The sequence below is a fragment of the Mesoplodon densirostris genome, chromosome 16 (genome assembly GCF_025265405.1).
Source record: "Mesoplodon densirostris isolate mMesDen1 chromosome 16, mMesDen1 primary haplotype, whole genome shotgun sequence".
NCBI classification, from domain to species: domain Eukaryota; kingdom Metazoa; phylum Chordata; class Mammalia; order Artiodactyla; family Ziphiidae; genus Mesoplodon; species Mesoplodon densirostris.
This window is the reverse complement of record NC_082676.1, coordinates 19,341,068-19,353,867: the sequence shown is the minus strand read 5'-3', so window position 1 is coordinate 19,353,867 and position 12,800 is coordinate 19,341,068. Positions and strand designations below refer to the sequence as shown.

The following is a 12,800-nucleotide window of genomic DNA, read 5'->3' as shown; positions in this document are numbered from 1 at the left end:
AAGAAAGACTTTGAGACATATCAACCAATTGCAGTGTGTGGTCCTTAATTGTATCCTAGTCTATAAAATACTTTGGTTATAATAGGGATGTTTTTAATATGGTCTGAGTACTTGAAGGATACTAGGGAACTGTGACATGGGATGATAGTCACTATGTACTTTCTCAAAGGGTTGTTTTCCCTTACACCTTCACCTGGCATCTCCATTCCCAGGAGGCCTTTTCCTATGTATCAGCTGTATAAATAATATCTCTGTCATGTACACCGTTGTGGCTTACTGTTACATCATTGTGATAAAACAGTTGTTTGCATATCCATATCCCCTACTTATTGCTGAATAATGATCTCATGTACTCAATATCTTTGGACTAAACTGCTGAAATGTATTTTCCTCCATTCACCTGATTATTCCATCATATTTGTTGTGAGTATTGGCTTTTACAAAGTGAAGGATGCTGGTTTTTTTGACCCAGGCCTTGAATGTGGGGCCGAGAGTCATTCCAGAGCACCAATCAGTTGAGCAGATAATTATTTTGGCATTTAATAGGTGATAATCTCTATATTAGGTGAAGTGATCACTAAATGAGGTTGTACTTTGTCTTTTAAAGGTGGGAAGAAGAGCGCTATCCTGAAGGCATCAAGTGGAAATTCCTAGAACATAAAGGTCCTGTATTTGCTCCACCATATGAACCTCTTCCAGAGAATGTCAAGTTTTACTATGATGGTGAGTTGTTCCAAGGTTGTCCAATTCTTGGCCAAGGAAAGAGTCTGCTTCTATTTCGGAATAGAAAGTGAGGAAGGATCTTGTGCTGTATAATCCTTTTTGTTTGTTTCATTTTGTTTTATTGTCATCGTATGGTTTGGGGAAAGGGCTGTCAGGTATTTACTTAACTCTTAAAAGGCCTGTTTGGTGCTGAAAAAGTGCCGTGAGAAAGGGGCTGTCTTATCTCCCTTGTCTCCCTTTGAGACATGGTCCCAAAAAGGTCCATCTACATAGGTCACAGCACTTGGTCCACAAGCCTAATGTTTTTATCTGAACTTCACTTCTAAGGAGCTACTCTTTGTAAGAGTTACTAGAAAAGCCTGACTTGAATGGTAGTATTTTATTTTAGCGACATAATGCAAGCTGACAAGCTGCTCATTGTTAGAAACAGTATTTAGTACTTGGTTGAGGATTAATTAGTCTGCCATCAACATCTAAGTGGGGCTAATAGGTGTCTGTCACTCACTCTACACAGCACAACACTATGCCTTTGCCCTTCATGCAGTCAAGTCTGATGAGCTACTCTGAAGAAATATCCTGCCTAGTTCTCTTAGAACCCTCAGAATTGTCTATTAATTGTCACTGGTATTTCTGTCCTTGGGTTGAAAATTTTGAGAGTAGTCTTTGATGCTCCCTTATTGGCATATAGCAGTATGCAGATGGTAATACTCAACTGATTTCCCTCATTCCAAGAGTTTTCTCCAGAAATGGCTAGAGCATTATTCCTCAAACTCTCATGTGCTTTAGATTCACCAAGTGGATCTGGGCCCATTTAATTGGTGTTGAGTGATATTGGGTGCTTCTGAACCAAGTGGTCTGCTGACCAAACTTTGAGGAACACTGGGCCAGGAGGACTGCTGAAAAGCATCAGTGGTGAACACTCAGAGTTCTGGTATGTCTCTGTGTCCACGAGCAGTGGCCTCAGGCCATGGATGCTTATAGGTCAAGGGTAGTAGTTTATACTGAAAGGCCAGGTCTTGCAAGTGAGGAACATGTCAAACTTGGCAAGCTGGAATTCATTTTTTTAAACTGTATTTATTCAGCGTGCCTGTATTCAGACACCAAGACCCAGCAGCGACAATACTGACGAATCCCTCATCTCATGGACTGTGCCGTCTAGCAGGACCTTATAGCCTCAGTGACAAATGCTTACATCAGATAAACATTCTGACCTACGTTGACTGGACAACACAGGACAAGAGTACAGAGTTCTACTGTCAGCCCTCACAGTGGGTCATTCCTGGAGACTCTTAAATGTGACTCAAAGCTAAAACTCCAATGAAGAGAAAGAGCCTTAGATAATCATAAAAGTTCAGGTATTCTGTAACCCTAGTATGGGTTTACCAAGAGCTTTAGAAAGCTCAACTGGTAAAGCCTAACTCTGAGGTCCAAAGTGATTTGAAGGAAAGCTAGATGCCTTTCTTTAGCCTTAGGGTTTCTCTTACTTTCCAAGATGGGAATTCTTGCCCGGTCATCCTTTATAGGAGCTCCAGCTCCAGGGCTCTCACATTTTCTCATTTGCTCTTTCTCAGATCTCTTCCCTTTGGTTAGGTAAAGTCCCACGCTGCAGTAAGTGAAGAAGTTGTATTTGACTCACTGGTCTGGGGTGATACTGTCAGTCCTGCCTGGTCTCTAGGGAAGAGAGTTCTCAGACTCCTTTAGCGCTTGCCAGGGAGGTGGGGAACGGACTGGCTGAAGCAGTGAATGGCCTCTAAGAACCTCCAGTTTTCAGCTCTGACTCAGCAATTTCTTATTCCTGGAGCTCAGCCTTTTCTATAAAGCACTACCGTTGTCAGGAACCTTTAAGTCATCCTCCTACCCTTCTACTGCTGGGAGTTGTCATTTCATCTTTTGACAGCTCATCTAAAACAGGAGGCGTTAAAATTGCTTTCTCTATTGGGACAGAATTCAGTAAAATTTCCCAAAGAGTATACCAGACATAGCCGAGGACAGTTTACATTCTTTCTTGCCTTTTATTTTATTTCATTTATTTTATTCTTAGTGACTTAATGGTTTCCTTTATATTGGAAGCATGTTACATCTTAACTGGCAACACTGGTTCCAACTTGAGTGGGGGAATTCTAAAGAAGTGCAGGAAACTCTTGAAAGCCATCCTGTCCTCCTCAAGGTGTCGTCTTTGAAAGGAGCCGGAATGTTGAGAGGGGAAGCCGCGCCACCTGCTGGCCTTTTAAAATTACGAATTTCAAGCAGGTTCTTTCCGTCTACCCTGAAAGTTTGTTTGGAGCTGCAATTCCCTGTATCAACCCTACAATCAGGGATAATAACTTTCTAACCATCATGAGATGAGATGTCTTCTGAGTTTTGAAATGAATGGATTTCTGGTTAAGTTTTAGTTTTCTGTAATAAATGGGAAAATCCTTGGTGAATTATTAGTACCTATGTAATAGTAAGGCAGTGGAGAAACATGTATGCGAAGAACCCCAGTCATCCCTGTGTTCTGGATGAGCCCTGTTTCCCTGAAAGAGGCAACCTCATAATGCCTGTGTTCCAGGGCATCTCAGACTCTAGTGTATACACAGGCCACTTGGGGGTCTCATTGAAATGTACTTTCTGGTCAGTAGGTCTGGGGTGGGGCCTGAGATGCTGCACTTCTAACAAACTCCCATGTGATGTCAATACTGCTGGTCCATGAACTATACTTTGAGTAGCAAGGTTCTAGAGGAATGTCTTACTTAGATTTTTCATATGGGATATCTGGGCTTGCCTGCTGTGAATATATATTTTTAATTCATATTCCACCCACCTAACTTGAAAGAAGAAAGATGCCTATTTCTTTTCCCCACAATTCCTTTCTTCCACTCCCTGCCCTATCCCTTCCTCCCCTTCTTGAACAGAAGCTGTTTAGCTTAGCAGTGGCAGGAGTCCCTCTGAGGATTTGATTTTTAAAAACCATTGAAGAGGTGTAAAGGACCCTGCTTGCTGAAAGGAAAAGGAAGAGTGACTGGGCCTCCCCCAGGTCATCCCTGTCCTGAGCAGGCTCCTGGGAACAATTTACTGGCATAGTCTCCAGAGACTGACCCAGGTAAATATCTGATACAGAGAAGGCGAATTCGTACAAGTAGATACAAATCAATATACTACTGTCTTTGTTGTTATTGTTGTTACCACGTGTCACCAGACCTTTATATACATACCTTTGGAAGGTAAACCATTATTAAAGAAGACGTCTCCAGAGCCTCAGTGTTTATACTCAGAACATGAATACTACACCTCATTTTTTGGAACCACTTTTTTCTCTAGGTAAAGTCATGAAGCTGAGCTCCAAAGCAGAAGAAGTAGCTACGTTCTTTGCAAAAATGCTCGACCATGAATATACTACTAAGGAAATATTTAGGAAAAATTTCTTTAAAGACTGGAGAAAGGTATTGTAGCCTATATATTGATATCCTAGCACCTTACAAAAATATTGATCAACTACTAAGTAATAAATTGTAATTTTACAAAAAATTCCCTGATGTACAATTTGAGTTTTATGAATTTTATTGTATTAAAAAGTTGGGGGAGGGGGTTCTGTTCATTTACTGTATTATATAGGTTTTCTGTCCAACAAGAATACCTATATTTCTTTCCTATCAGCTGTCATAGGACTGTAGGGGGTAGTTTATCAGATTAGGCCAAACAAAACCTCAGCTCCAGCTGAGCAAAGCAAAGTTTGCCTCTGCAGGACTGCCCTCTGTCTGCTATTGCAAAGAGACATGCATTAATGTTGTTCTGTTCCCTCTTGATTCATGCTCGTTAGTTTTAGGTACTTTCTGCTCTTGAACCCACATGTCTATCCTGTATCTGCCTATGTGATTTTAAACAATTTCCTTATTCTCAATATGGATAATATGAACAGAGGCTGAGCTGAAGTTTACCTTCTGAATAGCTCTAGAAGTAAGATTTAATAAGTGAATAGAGCAAGGATGTTTCTAGGAGAGAATGAATGTGGGAATATTTCTCCCATTACTAAAATGAACGATGTGTATTCATGTTTCCCCAGCTGTAGTACTCATAGGCTTAGGGGGTTGTGGCAGTGTGACGAGGAGTACGAGAAACTACGTAAGAGTGTTACCCTTTTCAGTGTTGTTATTTTGAATGTTCTTCTATTGAATACATATTTATAATAGAGTGAAGTAAGAAACGTGTTCCTTTTTTTTCAAAACTCACAAGTTTAGATTGACTACCTCGCCAGATACCCTTTGACTGAAAACGTGATGCTTTGCTGTAACTGCAGAAAAACCAGAGGGCTTTTTCATTTATTTACCTTCTTCTTCTTCTGTCTCTCCCTTTTCTCTTAACTAGGAAATGACCAATGAAGAGAAGAATATTATCACCAACCTCAGCAAATGTGATTTTACCCAGATGAGCCAGTATTTCAAAGCCCAGACAGAAGCTCGGAAGCAGATGAGCAAGGAAGAGAAACTGGTGCTGCAGATTTCTTAAACCTCTGGAGGATTGTAGAACAGTGATCAGTTTATCTAATGGTCTTCTTGTTTCTTACAAAACAGTTTTGACTTTAACGATTTCACGTGGCTCTATACTAAAGATGTAGGATTCTCAGCCTAGTGAAGTCTAGAATTCCTTAAGGGTTTTATGTAGACTGAAAATTGTGAATAAGCACTATGTTTAATGGCTCAGTATGAGAACTCTGGTGTGCTGTTGATCTAAAAGCCAGCCAGTATCTCCAATAATACAGTATTTAAGGATGGGCAGATCTGACCCACAGTGGCTCCTGGATGTTAGGGATTTAAGACAAATAAAATCATATTGGCCATGTGTACACACACACACACACACTCCTTTGATGTATTTTACTCTGGAATCTAGGCATGCTCATCCATCTTTGTCTTCTAGCTGTGGCTAACCTCATTCCTGAAGGATCTTTCTAGTATCCAGCTGGGATGTCACTTTCTTCTAGAATACTGGTAGGCAAGCTATAGATAGGCTGCTTGTTTTTGTAGAAAAGTTTTATTGGAACATGCCACATCTGCTTGTTTACCTATTATCTGTGGTTGCTTTCATGCAACAGTGGCAGAGTTGAGTAATTACAGCAGAGACTGTATGGCCCTCAAGCCTAAAACATTTTCTATCTAGAATCAGAGGTCTAGGAGTTAAGGATTTTAAGGAATTCTTTGCACTTCAAGGCCTTGTAGTTTCAGTATATTAAACTTGCATGTTTATATAATTTAGGCCATTGTCTTTATATAACTCTTTGTTTGAGGGTGCCTATTTGACCTTCAGTTTAAAAATTAGTTACTATAGGGATCATAAGAATGATCCCTGCACCAGGCTTTTTAGTCTCAGCTTAGTCTTTTCTCCAGTATTCCGAATTAGTGAAATTTGGTTTATTTTTCACTTCAGGGGTGTTTTTCAAATTAAAAACCACTTTAGGGAGGGTTCGTTTTTGTTTTTGTTTTGTTTTAATATTTATGTATTTGTTTTATTTATTTATTTGGCTGAGCCGAGTCTTAGTTGTGGCACGCGGGATCTTTGTTGCCACATGCAGGATCTTCATTGCAGCATGCAGGATCTTTTAGTTGTGGCATGCAGGACCTGGTTCCCTGACCAGGTATTGAACCTGGGCCCCCTGCATTGGGAGCACAAGTCTTAACCACTGGACTGCCAGGGAAGTCCCTAGGGAGGTTTTATAAGTAACACCATGTCAGAGCCTTGCCAAGGACACCTGTTGCCAGCAAGTTGTGGATTTTTATCTACACACAAGGCAGCAGGACTTACTTAACTTGAATTGCTGAGTATAATATGAAGGAAGAGTCAGCAGAGGGTAAGGAGGCTCCAAATCATTCCATCTTTGGAGCAAGGATCACAGTATAAAATATATGTACCCATGTACTAGGAAAGAATCCATAACAGGTTTCTTTGCACTTGAAAACCCACGGGAAATACTGTTCACATGGGAATTTTATTGTATTTAAGCTTGAAAAATCTCTTTGGTCTTCTGGGAATTCCCTGGCAGTCCAGTGGTTAGGACTCCGCACTTCCACTATAGGGGGCCCGTGCGGCCAAAAAAAATCTCTTAGGTTTTCCTTTATCTGAATTTGTTTCTTAGTGATTTTTAGACTTTTCTCTACCTTGACCTGTCCTCCCACAAGAGCTAAGAATGTATGAGTTGAGCACAGTAATCTGAATCCCTTTTGAGTACTTCCTTGCCATCTTCCAGAAAATCAAAGAGGAGAATGAAAAATTACTGAAAGAGTATGGCTTCTGTGTTATGGATAACCACAAAGAGAGGATTGCCAACTTCAAGATAGAACCTCCTGGGCTTTTCCGTGGCCGTGGCAACCACCCCAAGATGGGCATGCTGAAGAGACGGATCATGCCTGAGGATATAATCATCAACTGTAGCAAGTGAGCACAGTTCATCCTTTGGCCGGAAATGAAGTGAAGGGCTTCCTTTGTTCTTGGTAGTTGGGAGTTTTTCCTATATTACAGAGGACAGTTTGGGAGCAGCATGGTATTTCTGTGTATAGATCTCCTAGTGTTTATCACGTATTGACTGGTGAGGAGGAAACCTGGAAATACATGCTCAGCAGATTTGTCCACTTCAGGTTATGAAAGGTGAAATTGCTCATTACTTCTCACCTCACTGCTCTCGCTTTACTTCCACAGAGATGCCAAGGTTCCTTCTCCTCCTCCAGGTCATAAGTGGAAAGAGGTCCGACATGATAACAAGGTTACTTGGCTAGTCTCCTGGACAGAGAACATCCAAGGTTCTATTAAATACATCATGCTGAACCCTAGCTCACGAATCAAGGTAAGGGGTAGCTAAGAGCTGCACCAGTCAGTGGGGCTGATAATCTCTGTCTTTTTGTTGAAATCTAATGTTCTCAGCCTCTAGAATCACTTTGACAAATTGAAAAACATCCCCACAAATAGAAGGTAATTTCATAATTAGCATTATCTGGTGATGTCCCTAAGATGTATCCCATTTTTTACATCACATTGTAATCTTATTTATTAATTCACAAATATTAACTGAAATCCCAGTATGAGCCTGGCACAGTGTATGCATGTTGCTAGGAATTGTGTTGGTAAACAAGATGGACACAGTCCTTGCCTTCACATTGTTTACTGTCCAGTGGTCAGAGTGCAATGAAGAACATGGTAAATGTGTATTGGCTTCTACAGCTAGTTCTCTTCCTCACCTTCCTTGGCTCTGAAGAAGGGAATGTAATTACTCTGAATCCAGAAAGAGGTTGTAAAATCTAGAGTCTTACATACTCTGTCTTCCTAAGGTTTCATCTGGGTAGATTCCACGAGGACCAAGTGGGATAATGTATGTGAAAGCATATCATAAACTGTTGAGTACCCATGTGCTGCTATTTATTGATACTGCTATTGAAAGGAGAAAACTGTCTTGGAAGGGCAGTCAGTTCTTGTTAGCCTGCTAGGCATACCCTACTTGGGCAAGTCCCTCAGACATACTATGGAAATGTGAACGGCAACTTAAAAGAGAGATGGGCTCCACAGAAAAACAGTCAAGGAATTATTAGTTCTGTATAGACTGACTGTTTACATGCAGGAGACTGAGGCTATAGACCCTCTTAATCTTGGTTTATAGTTTATTAAACACTTGTTAAGATTTGAAAGCCACAGCTCAAAAGGCTGTGTGTCTTTTCAAGACTAAACGCACATTTTCTAGCTTACAGTCCTGTGTCCTAATGAAAAATACCCACGTATGTATTTTCTTCAGTGTAATTGGAAAATGTCACTGTTTTTAGTTTAGAGTAAGTATAGAATCAGAAAGAGAACCCCCGTGGCAAGTAAAAGTCAAGTCATTTAAAGAAACATGTTGTATTCCTCTTCTGAAATACCACCAAGCTGTAGGGCTACCAAGGTGGGTAAACAATGATTTTAGCCCTCAAGGAACTTACGGGCTGCTGGGTAAATCGGCTAAGAAGTCAATTGTATTGGAAAGGTAAATGTTGAATGCTTCAGATAAATGGAGTAGTTATTCCCAGCAGTTAGAGATTAGAAACAACTTTATGAAGGAAATTTTGTTACAGTTAGGTCTTAAAAGAGAGGCATTTAAAACAGAAATGTGTCGTTACGGACAGAGACGAGGGGTATGAAAAGGAGTAACAGAAAGAATTGTCAAGTGATGGTTGCACAACATTGTGAATGTGCTAAATGTCATTAATGGTAAATTTTATATTTGTGTTCTACCACATAAAAAAAATCAAAATAAAAGATTTTGGATTACTGTTAAAGTATTTTCACGTAAGTTGACATTTGATTCTGTTAATAACCACACCAGACATGTACTAATGCCATCGTTTTACAGATAAATTTAATCTCTGAGAGGCCAAACTGTTGCAAGCCTTAAATGCCATGCTAAAGCGACTAGACCATGTTATGCATTTGATGGAGAACCACTGGCTTGGAACAGAGGAGTGTCTTGAGCATAACCCGACTTGAGCAAGATTTACAGGCATTACGCATAATCAAATCAATAAATACAAACTGTTGTACGTACTGCAAAGGATACAGGGTACCTATTTGAGAGTATGCCAGGGCACCTGATCTGGCTTCTGGGGTTTAGGAAAGGCCTTTCTAAGAAAGTAACATTTAAGATGAGACTTACAGAATGAATAGGATTTATCCATGGAAAGGATAGGGGAATGGGCATTCCAGACAAAGAAAATAGCCTTTTGAAATCCCTGAGGTAAGAAGGAGCTGCGTGTTCTTGAGGACTGAAAGGCGACCACCGTAATTGGAGTATAATGAGCAAGAAAGAGGCATGATGGAGAGGAGACTGGAGAGAGGGGTGCAGGCCAGATCTTCAGACTCTTCCTTAAAAAATTTTTTTTAAGTTTTTTTTTTTTTATGTGGACCATTTTTAAAGTCTGTATTGAATTTTGTTACAGTATTGCTTCTGTTTTTTGTTTCTGTTTTTAAATTTATTTTTGGCTGCGTTGGGTCTTCGTTGCTTCACGCTGGCTTTCTCTCGTTGCGGGGAGTGGGGGCTACTCTTCATTGCGGTGTGTGGGCTTCAGTAGTTGTGGCTCGCGGGCTCTAGAGCACAGGCTCAGTAGTTGTGGCACACGGGCTTAGCTGCTCCGCGGCATGTGGGATCTTCCCGGACCAGGGATTGAACCCGTCCCCTGCATTGGCAGGCGGATTCTTAACCACTGCGCCACCAGGGAAGCCCTTGCTTCTGGTTTTATGTTTTGGTTTTTTGGCCACGAGGCATGTGGGATCTTAGCTCCCCGACCAGGGATAGAACCTGCAACCCCCTGCATTGAAAGGCGAAGTCTTAACCAGTGGACCGTCAGGGAAGTCCCTAAAATTTTGTCTATTATCCAAATCCAGTAGGAAGCCACTGGGTTTTAAAGGGGGGAATAACGCCAGATTTGTGTTTTAGAAACCTGTGATATAATTGATCATTCTGACTGCTGCTCTGTGGAGACTGGATTGGACACAGACAGGAAGTAGGGAGACCAGTAGGAGGCTGTTGCTGTACTCCAGGCAAGAAATGGCAATGACCTAGACAAGATGATGGCAGTGGGGGTCGAGAGAGGGGAACAGATGCCAGATACATGTGTGCTCTTACAGGCAGGATTAGAGTCGATAGTAGGAGAGTCTCTGAGGGTTGAGAGACTCGTTAGACAAGCTGGTGGAGCTCCTCAAGGGCAGAGAGCCAGCCAATTTTTATTCAGACAATATCCAGGTAACTCCTGTGCACTGTAAGGATTTGTGCAGGTTTCTAAGTGATGGTTATGGTAGTAAACCTAGAAAGCCACCTAGATGTAGGCCCTGCCTAGGACCTTATACCCAGGACAGAGTGGCTCACTCTAGCAACTGGGTTGGGATCCTGAGTCATGAAAAATGGTTAAAGCTTTGGCAAGTGGTACTGTTAAGGGGAACAATAAATGTGATTTCTTAAGCTTTCTGTCAGTCTTCCTCGGTTATGTCCCACTCAGCAGAACAGATCTTCAGAGGTCGAGGTTTTGACAGCATGTTAAATGGTTTTTTAACTGCACTACCAGCAGGAGAAGCATTCTCTTTTTAGATAAAAATAGAAAGATAAAAGTAACAGGGATTCTATTTTCAATGAAATATTTCAAATATACAAGAATAGATATAATGAACACTCATATACCTACCATCTGGCTGTGTCAAACCTTAACGCCATGTCCTATTTCTTCAGTTGCTTCATTTCATAAAAAGTATTCTGATAACCATAGCTGAAGCCCACTAGGTACCATTCATCTCTTTCCCTAGAGAATACTATATTGAATTTAATGTTTTCATTCTTGTGTGTATTTTTGTATTTTTACAGTATATTATGTGTGCATGAACAATATGTAGTATTGTTTTACAAGGTTTGATTTTAAATTAGATACGTTATTGAGATCGTTCTGCAACTTATTTCACCCAGCTTTGGTGTTGAGATTTTATTATCTTGATATACATTTCTAATTTATCCATTTTATTTGCTACATGGTATTCTGTTACATAAAAAATTATCTGTTCTCTTGTCAAGAGACACTTGGGGTTTACAGTCATTAGCTAATATAAATAGTGCTGGCATAAACACATTTTCCTTGTGTATACAGACGAAAATGTCCCTTAAAAATTCTTTATTAGATATTTCCAAATTGTTCTCTAAAGTACTTGAACCAGTTTACATCACCACCATCCTCCCAACATTGAGCACAAGTTTCTCTTTTTTCCATATGCTTCTAAGATTTTGCTTTTTATATTTGGATCTTTGATCCACTAGAATGTATTTTTGTATATGGTGTGATGTTGAGATCTAATGTATTTTTCCCAAATGCATAACCAGTTGTCCCAGAACAATTTAGTTGTGTTACCCCTCTGTCATATATCACATTTGTACACATATGTCATATTGTTTCTGGGCTCTCTGTCCTGTTTCATTTGTCTGTGTCTTCATCAGTAGCATACTGTCTGAACTACTGTAGCTTTATAAAGTCTTACTATTGAGTCGGACAAGTTTCCTTCGTCTCATTCTTCAAAATTGTCTTGGCTCTCTGCTGTTCCACATTAATTCTGAGATAAATTTGTCAAGTTCTAATGAAGACTATTGAGACTTTTCTTACAAGATTGCATTGCAATTATAGATTAATAGGGAGAAAATATTGATTATTTTATTGAATCTTCCAATCCATGAACATGTTATACCTCTCCATTAATTCATGTCTTTGAATATATCCTTCAATATTGTTTCATAATTTTCTCCATAGAGGTATTACATATTTTTTTTAACTTTTCTTAGAGACCTTATAGTTTTTTGTGCTATTGAATAAGTATTTTTCGTTGTTACTTTTTTTTTTTTTTATTTTTTTGCGGTACGCGGGCCTCTCACTGTTGTGGCCTCTCCCGTTGCGGAGCACAGGCTCCGGACGCACAGGCCCAGCGGCCATGGCTCACGGGCCAGCCGCTCCGTGGCATGTGGGATCTTCCCAGACCGGGGTACGAACCAGTGTTCCCTGCATCAGCAGGCGGATTCTTAACCACTGCGCCACCAGGGAAGCCCCGTTGTTACATTTTTGTTTGTTATTACTGGAGTGGTAATGTTGTTGATTTTTTTAATATTGATTATCTGGCAACATTGCTGAACTCTTATTCTAAAAGTGTCTGTGACTTTTTGGAGTTTCTAATAGTGACACTATTTTTATATTTTTAAAAAAACAGTCATCCATGAAACCATAACTTCTCACTAGTCAGCTACTGTCACAGTCAAATACTTGATTAATTTCTGTACTCAGTACCTTCTCTCTGGGTTTACTTGTTGAAATACATCCTTTACCATTTATTTAGTGAGTTTCCATAGGTGGCAAATTTTTTTTGTTTATCTGAAAGTTTCTTTATTTTCATTCTTAACATCTGTCTTTTCTCCAGTAAAGAATGCATCTTTATTATTGGAGATCTATGGTGTATCTAAGTATACATATATTTTTAAAGATACTCAGACTAGACTTTCAGTTTGAGGACAGAAGCATTTTTATTCTAGAAAACTCTCGGCCATTATTTCTTCCATAGCTTCTAGG

General features: G+C 40.0%; 1 protein-coding gene across 1 annotated transcript in view; it reads left to right on the top strand.

The window, feature by feature from the left end:
• TOP1 (DNA topoisomerase I) overlaps positions 1-12,800 on the top strand; it is an 84,481-nt gene that overhangs the window by 55,820 nt on the left and 15,861 nt on the right. The window contains exons 9-13 of the mRNA XM_060078657.1: positions 608-723; positions 4,024-4,145; positions 5,068-5,190; positions 6,944-7,131; positions 7,393-7,537. Of these exons, the coding sequence (XP_059934640.1) occupies positions 608-723; positions 4,024-4,145; positions 5,068-5,190; positions 6,944-7,131; positions 7,393-7,537 (694 nt within the window). The remainder of the gene's footprint in view (positions 1-607; positions 724-4,023; positions 4,146-5,067; positions 5,191-6,943; positions 7,132-7,392; positions 7,538-12,800) is intronic.